Source organism: Cetorhinus maximus, chromosome 4 (assembly GCF_964194155.1).
Source record: "Cetorhinus maximus chromosome 4, sCetMax3.hap1.1, whole genome shotgun sequence".
Classification (NCBI taxonomy): Eukaryota; Metazoa; Chordata; class Chondrichthyes; order Lamniformes; family Cetorhinidae; genus Cetorhinus; species Cetorhinus maximus.
Window position 1 is genome coordinate 170323947 of NC_135882.1, and position 14195 is coordinate 170338141.

The following is a 14195-nucleotide window of genomic DNA, read 5'->3' on the forward strand; positions in this document are numbered from 1 at the left end:
AGGCAGTTCAGAGAAGATTTACTAAACTAATACCTGGAATGGGAGGGTTGTCTTATGAAGAAAGGTTGACAGGTTAGGCCTGTATCCACTGGAGTTTAGAAGGGTAAGAAGTGACCTGATTGAAACATATAAGATCCTACGGGGTCTTGGCAGGGTCAATGGGATTCTCTTCCAGGAGAATCTAGTACTAGGGGCCACTGTTTAAAAATAAGGGGTCATCCATTTAGGACAGAGGTGAGAAGAAATGTTTTCTCTCAGAGGGTCGTGAGTCTTTGGAACTCTCTTCCTCAAAAGGCTGTGGAAGCAGAGTCTTCGAATATTTTTAAGGCCGGGTTGGATAGGTTCTTGAGAAGCGAGGGGTGAAAGGTTATCGCGGTCGGCAGGAACGTGGAGTTGAGGTTACATTCCGATCAGCCATGATCTTTGAATGGTGGAGCAGGTTCAAAGGGCCGAGTGGCCTACTCCTGTTCCTAATCCATGTGTCAGCACGCAGCCATATTTCTAAAATTTGATTCAAAAATGATGCTGTAGGATGAGAACAATAAAAGCATTCCGATCTTTCGCAGGTTTGCCTTGTTTATTACGGGCTGAGAGCGTAATACAATTTGGACTGTATAAAGGGGACACATCTGTTTCCTCGCACAGCTGTCAGCCTCATGTGCATGAATCAAGGTGTACTGGTGTGAAAATGAGAATTGGTGCATATCATACCTGGAATCAATTACCTATCCTTTGAAACATTACATGTACAGTGCATGAACAACCCACTGCCTCGTTCTTGTTGACTAAGGTAATAATATAACACAGAAATCAAACACAAGAAGTACAGAGTCAGCTTGCACAGGATTTATTAAACCAGGGATATTTACAGGAAGATCTGCAGATACACAGACAGCTCTTTTATGTAAAGGTGCTGTGAATTCATTCATTAACAATTAAGCGCACAATGTGCTAACAAGTGACTCATTTTTCTGCTTTATTTAATATATAAACCGTTTATAAATGCTCACAATTCTGGCCAATTCATGCGTTATTTTCGATTGCAGGATTAAATAGTTTTGTCCACGTTTTAACTTGATTAATTAGAATATTTGGTGTGTGATTACACCAGGAAAAAAAAACTCAGCCGTGAAATGTAATGTACAAAAAAAACCTTACGAATCAAATTCATTATCAAACAGGATAAAAATAGATTTGTTCGATTAAATTTACTAGAGGTGTTCAAAATCACGGAGGGTTTTGATAGAGCGAATACGAAGAGACTGTTTTCAATGTCGGAAGATGCTGGTTACCCAGAGGGGATAGATTTGAGAGAATTGGTAAAAGAGCCAGGATTGACATGAGGGAATCTTTTCTTATGCAGCGGGTTGCTGTGATCTGGATGCGCTGCCTGAAAGGGCGGTGGAAGCAGATTCAACAATAACTTTCAAAAGGGAATGGGATAATTACTTGAAGGGGAGAAAATCTGCAGAGGTATAGGGAAGGAGCAGGAGAATGGGACTAATTGGACAGCTCTTTCAGAGTGCCAGCGCAGGCTCGATGGGCCAAATGGCCTCATTCTGTGCTGTATGATTCTCTGTAATTTTACCCTAGGCTGATAATTAATGACAGGTCAACAATTGTCCCTTTATAATGGGGGGTGGGGGGACATATGCAAACTGTTAAACAACAAAAATAATCTATTCGAAAACACTACAGCGAATCAAAGTGCTCAGAGTCGTTGTCCTACTCTTCACATCTACAAATTAGTTTCTTTGTAAAACAGAGATTCCAACTCACTACAATAATCTCCAAAATAGCAGGGAATTATCACAATAGGATTTATAATCGATTTTCGATCGCTCGTCATCATGTTAAACATTACAAGGAACGATAAAACACAGGTAAATGTTCTTGAATTGTATTTCTGAAACTAGCAAGCAAAATACACAACAAAAAAAATCCCAAATCATATTTCTAGGAAGCTTCACTCCCAGAATAATGAAAACTCTTGTCACAATGGAATGAAAGTATCTCTTAAATAGTTTTTGGTCTGACAGTGTATGCATGTTGTTTCAATACTTGCATGGATTTTGTTTGTATTATGATCTTTAAGCTGCCATATAAGGTGGAGGTGGGTCTTTAGTAGGCATCATTACAGCTTCCTCATTGGGTGGCAGAAGGATCTAAAATAAACCAAAAAGACAGTTAATTACAAGAGAGGCCATGTTTTCCAGTCCTCATGTGCCTCAGCACCATCCTAATTCACTTGACTGAAAGGAAGTAAAAACTTGCATTCCTATGGCACCTTTCATGACCTCAGGACATTGCAAAGCGCTTTACAGCCAGTGTAGCACCTTTCGAAGTGCAGTCGTCATTGTAATATAGGAAATGTGGCAGCCAATTTGCTCACAGCAAGCTCCCACAAACAGCAACGTGATACCTCGGCAAGCGTCCTTTGACAGCAACTTCCAAACCTGTGACATTTCCCACCTAGAAGGGCAAATACAACAGACGCACCAGAACACCACCACCTGCCAGTTCCCCTCCAAGTCACTCACCATCCTGACTTGGGAAAATATTGCCGTTAGTTCCCTGTCCAGGAACTCCCTCCCTAACAGCACAGTGGGTGCACCTACACCACATGGACTGCAGCAGTTCAGGAAGGTGGCTCACCATCATCTGCTCAAGGGCACTTAGGGATAGGCAATCAATGCTGGACTTACCAATGATGCTGACATCCCATCAGGGAATAAAGAAGAAAATGACCAGATAATTTGTTTTAGTGACTTTGGTTGAGGTATAAATAATGGCCAGGGACAACCCCCTGCTCTTCCTCAAATAGTGACAACGGGATCATTTCCATCCACCTGAGAGAGCTGAGAGGACCTCGGTTTAACACCTCATCCAAAAGACGGCGCTTCCAACAGTGTAGCATTCCCTTGCTACTGGCATTGGAGTGTCAGCCTAGGTTTTTATGCTTAAATCTCTGGAGTTAGATATGAACCCACAAATGTCTGATTCTTTTTTTTTATCCATTCACGGGATGTGGGCTTTGCTGGCTGGGCCAGCATTTATTGTCCATCCCTAATTGCCCTTGAGAAGGTGGTGGTGAGCTGCCTTCTTGAACCGATGCAGACCATGTGGCGCAGGTACACCCACAGTGCTGTTAGGAAGGGAGTTGCAGGGTTTTAGCCCAGCGACAGTGAAGGAACGGCGATATATTTCCAAGCCAGGATGGTGAGTGACTTGGAGGGGAACTCCCAGGTCGTGGTGTTCCCATCTATCTGCTGCCCTTGTCCTTCTATGGTAGTGGTCATGGGTTTGGAAGGTGCTGTCGAAGGAGCCTTGGTGAATCCCTGCAGGGGCAGGAGTGCTACTCACTGAGCTGTGCCTGACTGAATGCATTATGACTTTCGTAACATTTTAGTTTCCAGATGGAACTATTCATTTTCAACAATGTAAAAATGTAAATGCAAACTAAACTTGAAATGGCCAAGGCTGGAGATGATTTAAAGTGACAAGTAGCATCACTTTCTGTAGGAATTCAGGTTGAATGGAGAAGAATATTTTACAGAGATGTATATAAAGCTGATTGACTTTTTTTGCACAGCAAATGTCATCACTAAATGTATCTATGACATTTATGAGAAGTCTGGAAAATATTAAAATGCAGCGATAATCCTCTGAGAGTGAATTTTACAGTGTTACAGAACAAGGATAACAGTGGTGGTGGGTGGAAGGCTACGTGCAATATAAATAAACTTCATCATCTTTTATACCAATAATATGGTGCAAAATCTCAATTTACCCTCTCCCATCAAGCAAGGGAATAGCCCCAACCGTGTATTTTGCAGTTATGTCAAAAAAACAGCTCAGTATTGAATCTGAATTAGCACCTAACATCAGAGAGCTGATCCCAAGCAGATAAGGCAATAAAAAGGTGGCTGCAGACTAAAGCATCGAAATTTACGAGAAGACCATTTAGCCCATCATGACCATGATGTCCACCCAGTCTAACCCCACTTTCCAGCTCCTGGTCCCTAGCCTTGTAGCTTAAGCCTCTTTGAGTTTTTAAACATACTTTAAAAGCCAAGAGGGCTTCTGCCTCTATCACCCTTTCAGACAGTGAGTTCCAGATCCCCACCACCCCTCAGAGAAAAGATTTCCCCCTCGAATCCCCTCTGAGCCTCCTACCTCTTACCCGAAATCCATGCCTCCTGGTTATGGACCCCCCTCCCCTGCCAACCAAGGGAATTAGGGCCTTCCTATCCACTCTAGCTAGACCCCTCATAACTGTATGCATTTCAGTGAGGGCTCCCCTCAATCTCTTCTGCTCCAAAGAAAACAACGCCAGCCTATTCAATCTTTTCTCATAACTAAATGTCTCCAGTCCTGGTAATATCCTTGTAAATAACCTCTATAATGCAATCACATCTGCCTTATAATGCAGCAACGAGAACTCCATTCAGTACTCCAGCTGTGGCCTAACTAGTGTTTAATACAAGATAGTAAGCTACTTATCAACTAGTTCTGGTATGTCTTTTTGCCTTGACTACCTCCTGATCATTGAGCAGACCAGTTACTGTCGCCAACACACCACGATTGTCCTGGAGTCGCCAGGAATTTAAGATGAATCTCTAGGGTACTGCTCCGAACAAAACCAGGAGAGAAATCACAGGGGCAATCTAAAAAAAAGCCATTTATTTTTTAAAATAATTTTTGAACATTTGGGTTTAATAATTGTGGGTCTCCGGTTCCATACAGGCCAGATTGAGTAAGGACAGCAGATTTCCTTCCCTAAAAGGTGGACAGTTATGTTTTAAAATGTCTCCTTTAATTGAAGGTGAAATGGAAACCTGAGTACAGGCAGAGATTTTAATGTCCTTCCAGAAGACGGTATCTCCAACAACGCAGCACTCCTCCAGTACTCCACTGGAGTGTCAGCCTAGATTTTGTGTGTGAGACTCTGGAGTGGGGCTTGAACCTGTGACTGTTATGACTCAGAGATGACAGCGCTACCCACTGAGCCACAGCTCCCCTGTGCTTTAACTACTCAACCAAAAAAAAAAACTGTCAACATAAAAGAGGATTTTAAAATGCTTAGATAAAAGCTAAAAACTGCTGGAAATCCAAAACAAAAATAAAAATACCTGGAAAAACTCAGCAGGTCTGGCAGCATACGGACTGGAAACGTTAACTGTGCTCCTCTCCGCAGACGCTGTCAGACCTGCTGAGTTTTTCCAGGTATTTTAATTTTAATTTTAAAGTGCTTCATGTAAATGGTGCATTGTGCAGTGTTGTAAGGTTGACCTAATTTTAATGGCTTGGCAAACTCTGCCCATGCAATCTGGAAATACATTTCATTAGTGGAAACATTTTTAAAATCCAATTTTAACCTCCGATATATTTACAGCTTCAAAAAATTACATTTCGATTCAATGCTACATTTAAAAACAATTCTACTCAATTCCATTCCTTGGCACAAAAATATTCTGCACTGAATTCTTATTTGGTTTGCTGTATTGAAGTACGGTTTAAATGTGCCTCTGAGTTGGCTGAACAGCACAGAAAAGGGCATTTGGCCAAACTGATCTATGCCAGTGTTTATGTTCCATAACAGCTTCATCCCACCCCATCAGCATAACCTTCTATTCTTTTCTGCCTCATGTGTTTATCTAGCTTCTCATTAAATGCACCCAAACTATTTTCCTCAACTACCCACTGTGATGGTGAGTTGCACATTCTTTGACACTCCATAAACGAATATTTAAACCAAAACCACCTGACTTGTGCCTTGTAGATGGTGGACAGGCTTTGGGGAGTCAGGAGGTGAGTTACTCGTCGTAGGATTCCTAGCCTCTGACCTGCTCTTGTAGCTACAGTATTTATATGTCTAGTCCAGTTCAGGTTCTGGTCAATGCTAACCCCCAGGATGTTGATGGTGGGGGGTTTAGCGATGGTGATGTCAAGGGGAGATGGTTGGATTCTCTCTTTCCTGCAACACTTCAAAAGTATTTCATTGGCTGTAAAGCGCTTTGAGCCATCCATTGGTCGTGAAAGTGCTACATAAATGCAAGTCATTCTTCCTTTCTTGTATTGGAGATGGTCATTGCCCAGCACTTATGTGGTGCAAATGTTACGTGTGAAACTGAATTCAAATTCTCAAACTGCCATGGTAAGATTTGAACTTGATTGAAATGACAGTCTCATTCTGACTGGTCAGACAAAGAAATAGAACCTGACCCATTGCATTGCTTGTCCTTAGACATTTTGATGAAGATAGTGGGTGCCAGTAATAAGAAAAGTTTTCTATTTGTAAGGACCAATATCCTTAACTTAATGAGAACAAACATTCGTTGAGGAATAAAAGGGCACAAACCCTATCTTACTGCCATTACAAGAACATACTAGTCAAGAAGGCAGCTCTCCATCACCTTCTCAAGGGCAATTAGGGATGGGCAATAAATGCCGGCCTAGCCAGCGATGCCCACATCCCGTGAAGGAATGAAAAAGAATTGGTAGTACAGATCTTCAATATTGCTGAAAAGAGAGGCATGGTGTCAAAGCTTTTCTCCTTGCACTCATCAGGACAAATGCAAGAATGTCAAATTTCAAACAATCACAACAGTTCATACTGCAGGATAAAAGGGTGCTGATTGGTTGGCAAAGTTGACTCTGATTGGCTGAGGTATTTCCATAGAGAATGCAAATGATAGGCTTTTCAAGCTCCCGAGTAATTCAAGAAAAGGTGCAAGGCTTGAACATTTTCCTTTTTTTGTAGAGAACGGGTCCCTGTGTGTGAATGCACATCGCTTCTAGCAGGTATAAATGAGCTGCTTTCTTTCTCCATGGTAATGCCTCGCCAATCAGAATCGACCTACCAACCAATCAGCACCCTTTTCTCCTGCAGTATAGATTGTTGTGATCGTTTGAAATCTGGCATTCTTGCATTTGTCCTGATGAGTACAGGACAAAAAGCTTCGGCAACATGTCTCTCTTTTCAGCAATATTCAACATCCTAGTCCTTTACTGGTTATGCTAATTATTATACTGAAGGATGAAACAAGGCTGGAAGTACAGAAAAAGGGAAGTATGTGACAATGACAATATAGTCCACTCCTGTTCCTAGTATGATCTATTTTGCAGTTAGAAATATGCAGCTACACCATTTAGTCTTTCAGTGTTCTCACTGCACAGCCTACGGGAAGGCAGTCTTGGAGCTGAAGGCTGGAAACTTAATCCATTCGCCTTCGCCTTCCTATCCAAACCACAAACTGGGATCAAATTCCTCACCTGCCACTACAGTTAACTTGTCTCCCCAAGCGCTCGGCAGCACAAGCATTTCAAGGCCTGGGCACCAAATGAATTCATGCGGTCTGGTTTAAAACCGGCCAAAGGCAATTCGGCACATACTTGAAGTATTAATCCACATGTCATAAGTTGGACATAGGCCGCATTTAGACAACATTGCTTTGAGGTCGTTATAAATCCAGTAAGAACAGGGACAAGTCGCTTGTCATTAATAAACTATAAGGATTGCGGATGTTTACCAGACAATGGGGTTTAAGTAAACGGTAACTGTTGGGCTTCATCATTTTTTGGATGCCAGTTACGTTTCCAAATTTGCCTGTGCGTGCTAGTTTCCGCCCACCAAACTAACCCACTGACCAATCAAAAACTGCGTATCATTATTATAGGTTTGCTATATTACTGAAATAAGGCCCTGTTAGAACACAAGATGATAAGATATAGGAGCAGGAGTAGACCACACGGCCCATTGAGCCTGCTCCCCCATTCAATACCATCCTGGCTGATCTTGGGCTTTAACTCCATTTTCCCGCCCACTCCCCATATCCCTTAATTCCCTCAGAGACCGAAAATCTGTCTCTTAAATGCATTCAACGATGGAGCATCCACATCCCTCTGGGGTAGAGAATTCCAAAGGTTCACAACCCTTTGAGTGAAGAAATCTCTCCTCATCTCAGTCCTAAATGACCGGTCCCTTATCCTGAGACAGTACCCCTGTGTTTTAGATTCCCTGACCAGTGGAAACAATCTCTCAGCATTTACCCAGTCAAGCCCCTTCAGAATTTTGTAGGTTGTAATGAGATCGCCTTCCATTCTTCCAAACTACAGAGAATATAGGCCCAATTTACTCTGCCTCTCATCATAGGGGAACCCCTCATCCAAGGGACCAATTTATTGAATGTTTGCTGTACCACCTCCAATGCAAGCATATCCTTCCTTAAGTATGGAGACCAAAACTGCACATAGTACTCCAATGTCGTCTCACCGAAATCCTGTACAACTGTAGCAAGACTTCTTTATTCTTGTACTCCAATCCCCTTGCAGTAAAGGCCAACATGCCATTTGCCTTCCTAATTGCTTGCTGCACCTGCATGCTAACTTTCTGCGTTCCTCGCACCAGCACATCCAAGTCTCTTTGAACATCAACACTTACAAGTTTCTCACCTTTGAAAAATATTCTGCTTTTTTATTCTTACAACCAAAGTGAATAGCTCCACACTTCCCTATATTATACTCCATCTGCCATCTTGTTGCCATTCATTTAACCTGTCTGTATCTCTTTGCAGCTTCTTTGTGTCCTCCCCACAGCTTACCTTCCCACCTAGCCTGGTATGATATTACTGTCTAAGTCATTAATATGTTAGTAAATAGCTGAGGCCTCAGCACTGATACTTGCAGCACTCCACTATTCACTGCCTGCCAACTTGAAAAGGCCCAGTTTATGCCCACTCTTTGTTTTCTATCATTAACCAAGCCTCTATCCATGCTAAAATATCATCCCCAATTTCATGAGTCCTTATCTTGCCTATTAACCTTTTGTGCTATACCTTGTCAAACGCCTTTTGGAAATCTATCAGTTCCCCTTTATCCAAATGCATCATATTATGCATTTCTAAGTGCATCGTTAAGAATTCCTTAATTATAGATTCCAGCATTTTCTCAACAACTGATGTTAGGCTAACTGGCCTGAGGTCACTGTATTTCTCTCCCCCATCCTTTTTGAAAAGAGGTGTAACATTTTCCAACTTCCAATGTAATGGGACTGTTCCTGAATCTAAGGGATTTTGGAAAATCATAGCCAGCACATTCGCTTTCTCTGCAGCTCTCTCTTTTAGATCCTAGGTTGTAGGCCAACAGGTCCCAGGGATTTGTCAGATTTTAGTCCTTTAAGTTTCTCTAGTACTTTGGCTGGGATTTTCTGGCCCTTACACCGGCAGCCACTGTCACGGACGGGGCGCAAAGATTTGCTCTTCAAATTTTCCTGTCCCGCCCGTGACGATGCCTGCCAGTGTTGGGGTCGCAAAATCCCACCTTTTATCTCCGCTGATATTAATTTCCCTAATTTCCTTACTCTTTTTAGCCCCTGGTTATTGTCTATTTCTGGTATGGAACTTGTGTCTTCTATTATGAAGACAGGCACTAAATATTTGTTCAATGCCTCTGCCATTTCCTTGTTCCCCCTGCTAATTTCTCCTATCTCTGCTTTTAGGGGACCAACATTTACTTTAGCTACTCTCTTCCTTTTTTAAACTTATAAAATCTTTTACAAAACAAAATAAAAACAGAATTACCTGGAAAAACTCAGCAAGTCTGGCAGCATCGGCGGAGAAGAAATCAGTCAACGTTTCGAGCCCTCATGGCCCTTCAGCAGAACTGAAGCATAGTTTCAACAAGGGAGAAATATAAATTGGTTTAAGGTGGGTGGGGGGGAAGAGACACATTGAGGGTGTGGTGTGAGCAGATAATCAAAAGATGTCAGTGAAGGTGGTGGTCTTTGTCTGAGAAAAGTGCTAATTAAGAATGCAAGACAGGATATTCAAAGTACAGCTCTAGTGGGGGTGGGGTGGAAAGACTAAAGGTTTTAGTTTTAGATTTAAAAATAATGGAAATAGGTGGGGAAAGAAGAATCTATATAGATTATTGAAAAAAAAGGCGGGTGGGGGGGGGAAAGAAACGGGGTGGGGATGGGGGGAGGGGGAGTTTAAGATCTAAAGTTGTTGAATTCAATATTCAGCCCAGAAGGCTGTAAAGTGCCTAGTCGGAAGATGAGGTGCTGTTCCTCCAGTTTGCGTTGGGCTTCACTGGAACAATGCAGCAAGCCAAGGACAGACATGTGGGCAAGAGAACAGGGTGGAGTGTTAAAATGGCAAGCGACAGGGAGGTTTGGGTCTTTCTTGCGGACAGACCGCAGGTGTTCCGCAAAACGGTCGCCCAGTTTGCGTTTGGTCTCTCCAATGTAGAGGAGACCGCATTGGGAGCAACGAATGCAGTAGACTAAGTTAGGGGAAATGCAAGTGAAATGCTGCTTCACTTGAAAGGAGTGTTTGGGCCCTTGGACGGTGAGGAGAGAGGAAGTGAAGGGGCAGGTGTTGCATCTTCTGCGTGGGCATGGGGAGGTGCCATAAGTGGGGGTTGATCTACAATCTGTTTTTATATTTCTGGATAGTTAACTCTCATTCTATGTTTTCCCTTTTTATCATTCATTGGATGTAGGCGGCCAGGCCAGCATTTATTGCCCAACCCCAATTACCCTTGTTCAGAGGGCATTTTTAAGAGTCAACCACATTGCTGTGGGTCTGGAGTCACATGTAGGTCAGGCCAGGTAAGGACAGCAGATTTCCTTCCCTAGATTTTTTTTTGGAATTCAAATTCCACCACTGCCGTGGCAGGATTCAAATCCAGGTCCCCAGAATATTACCCTGGGTCTCTGGATTACTAACCCAGCAACAAAACCACTACGCCCTCGCCTCCCCTTTGCAAGTTTCTAAAACACTCCCAATCCTCAGACTCACTACTGTGTTTTTTTTGTAACATTTAAAGCCTCTTCTTTTAATCTAATATTATCTTTAACTCCCTGAGTGAGCAATGGATGGGTCCTTCTTACTGAGTTTTTGTTCTCCAATCCGATGTATTTTTTATTGAAGATTTTGAATTGTTTCTTTTCATGTTTCCCATTGTTCATTTACCTCCATTCCTTTTAGTCTATTTACCCAATTAACCTTAGCCAATTCTCCCCTTGTATCTATGTAAGTGTCTTTGTTTAAGTTTAAGATTTTTGTCTGCAATTGGAATGTGTCATTTTTAAACTTAACATGGAATTGAATGGTATTATGATCACTATTTCCTAGTGGATCTTTTACTATGACATTATTAATTAACCCTGCTTCATTACACAATACTATATCTAAGATAGCTTTATCCCGAGTCCGTTCCACTACGTACTGCTCCAAGAAATGCTCATGAAAACATTCTACAAGCTCATCTTCTAGATTATTCTTTCCAGTTTGATTGTCCCAGTCTATATGAGGATTTAAGTCTGCCACAATTATTATATTTCCTTTGTTACAGGCTCCAATAATTTCTTGTTTAATGCTCTGAAAATGGTATAACTACTGTTAGGGGGTCTATAAACTACTTCCATCAGTGTTTTCTGACTCTTGCTATTCCTAATTTCCACTCACACTGGATTCTACCTCATGACCTTCTGGTGTCAGATTGTTCCTCTTTAATGACCTTATGTCACCTTTTGCTACGAAGACTAACCCACCTCCTTTGCCTTTCTGTCTTTCTTTCCGAAATATTGTGTACACTAGAATATTTATTTCCCAACCCTGGTCACCTTGTAACCACGTTTCTGTAATGGTGATTAGATTGAAATCATTTACCTCTATTTTTGCCACTAGTTCATCTATCTTTTTGCAGATGCTCCATGCATTCAGATAAAGAAGCATCGATTTAATTTTTTTTACTTCTATTACTTGAAATAACCTTATTCACTGATATACAATTTTTATTAAACTCTCTGTCCTTTCCTGTCCCGCTCTGCTTGTCTTTCCCCACATCTCTACGCTAATCTAATATCTGGACCTTTCACCTGAATCCTCTCCCCCGACACCCGCTAGTTTAAAACCCTGTCCACTGCCCTAGTTATATGATTGGCCAGGACACTGGCCCTAGCCCAGTTCAAGTGAGCCCATCCCAACGGAATAGATCACTCTTCCCTGAGTGCTGATGCCTGTGCCCCATGAATCAAAACCCCTTCTTCCCAGACCACTCTGAGCCATACGCTTAATTCTCTAACCTGTTTGACCCTAAGCCAATTGGCACACGGCTCAGGTAGCAATCCAGAGTTGGTTACCTTTGATGTTCTGCATTTTAATTTGAACCCTAACTCTTCAAATTCCCTTCACTGAAGATCATTTCTGGTTCTACTAATGTTGTTGGTTTCCACATGGACCACGACAACTGGATCCTCCCACTTCAAATTCCTCTCAGCCACGAGGAGGTCTCCTTAACCCCAGCACGGGGAGGCAACACATCAGAGATCCTGGTCACGACTGTTGAGAACAGTACCTATCCCCCTGACTATACTGCCTCCTGTCACTACCACATTCCTCTTCGCTCCCCTCACTTGAATGGCATTCTTCACCATGGTGCCATTGTCAGTCTGCTCATCCACCTGCAGTACTTCTCCTCATCCACGCAGGTAGTAAGCACCTCGTACCTGTTGGACAAAGTCAGGTGTTGAGGCTCCTCCTTCACTACATGCTGATTCCCCTTACCTGCCTGACCCGCAGTCACATCCTCCTTTCCCAGACCATTGACCAACACTAAGGCCAGGATTTTCCGCCCCACCCCACTGCTTGGATCTTCTGTTCCCACCAAATGTCAATGGACTTTTGGCTGGCCCGCCACATCCCCTGCGGTTGTTCCCACCACGGCAAGGCCAGAGAATCTCGGCCTAATGTTCTGCCTCATCCGAAGGGTGTGAGCACCTCTTGAAATAAATTGCCCAGGTAACTTTCCCCTGCCCTGATGCATCATCATGTCGGCAACTTGGCCTCCAGTTCAATGACTCTGAACCGAAACTTCTCAAGCTGCAGACACTTACTGCAGATGTGTTTGTCCTGGGTCACACTGGTGTCCAGGGGATCCTACATTCTGCAGTTGCAACACATCACCAGCCCTGTCATCTTTATAATGTGTTAATTAATTAATCAATTTTTCCTTAATTCATAATTTAAAAACCCTTCCCAATAACCTTTACCACTGCCAGTAAACCTTAATACTATCAATAAAACCTTACAATTATTAATAAGTTACATATTCTTGAAAGATAAAGTAGCAAAATACTCACCAAGCAATCACTTACCTGTTTCCCTGTGACCTCACACTTTGATTATTACTCTCACCTCTCGTGCTGTTTACACTCTCCCACTGCTCTCTCCTCTCGTGCTGTTTACACTCTCCCACTGCTCTCTCCTCTCGTGCTGTTTACACTCTCCCACTGCTCTCTCCTCTCGTGCTGTTTACACTCTCCCACTGCTCTCTCCTCTCACACTGTTTACACTCTCCCACTGCTCTCTCCTCTCGTGCTTTTTACACTCTCCCACTGCTCTCTCCTCTCGCGCTGTTTACACTCTCCCACTGCTCTCTCCTCTCGCACTGTTTACACTCTCCCACTGCTCTCTCCTCTCGCGCTGTGTACACTCTCCCACTGCTCTCTCCTCTCATACTGTTTACACTCTCCCACTGCTCTCTCCTCTCGTGCTGTTTACACTCTCCCAATGCTCTCTCCTCTCGTGCTGTTTACACTCTCCAACTGCTCTCTCCTCTCGCGCTGTTTACACTCTCCCACTGCTCTCTCCTCTCGTGCTGCTTACACTCTCCCACTGCTCTCTCCTCTCGTGCTGTTTACACTCTCCCACTGCTCTCTCCTCTCGTGCTGTTTACACTCTCCCACTGCTCTCTCCTCTCGCGCTGTTTACACTCTCCCACTGCTCTCTCCTCTCGTTCTGTTTACACTCTCCCACTGCTCTCTCCTCTCGTGCTGTTTACACTCTCCCACTGCTCTCTCCTCTCGTGCTGTTTACACTCTCCCACTGCTCTCTCCTCTCGCGCTGTTTACACTCTCCCTCTGCTCTCTCCTCTCGTGCTGTTTACACTCTCCCACTGCTCTCTCCTCTCGCGCTGTTTACACTCTCCCACTGCTCTCTCCTCTCGTTCTGTTTACACTCTCCCACTGCTCTCTCGTCTCACACTGTTTGCACTCTCCCACTGCTCTCTCCTCTCGTGCTGTTTACACTCTCCCACTGCTCTCTCCTCTCGCGCTGTTTACACTCTCCCTCTGCTCTCTCCTCTCGTGCTGTTTACACTCTCCCACTGCTCTCTCCTCTCGCGCTGTT

General features: G+C 43.3%; 1 protein-coding gene across 1 annotated transcript in view; it reads right to left on the bottom strand.

The window, feature by feature from the left end:
* Positions 1–831: 831 nt before the first annotated feature.
* laptm4b (lysosomal protein transmembrane 4 beta) overlaps positions 832–14195 on the bottom strand; it is a 91283-nt gene continuing 77919 nt past the window's right edge. Inside the window, exon 7 of the mRNA XM_078541116.1 lies at positions 832–2165. Coding sequence (XP_078397242.1) covers positions 2091–2165 — 75 coding nt within the window. The 3' untranslated portion in view covers positions 832–2090. The remainder of the gene's footprint in view (positions 2166–14195) is intronic.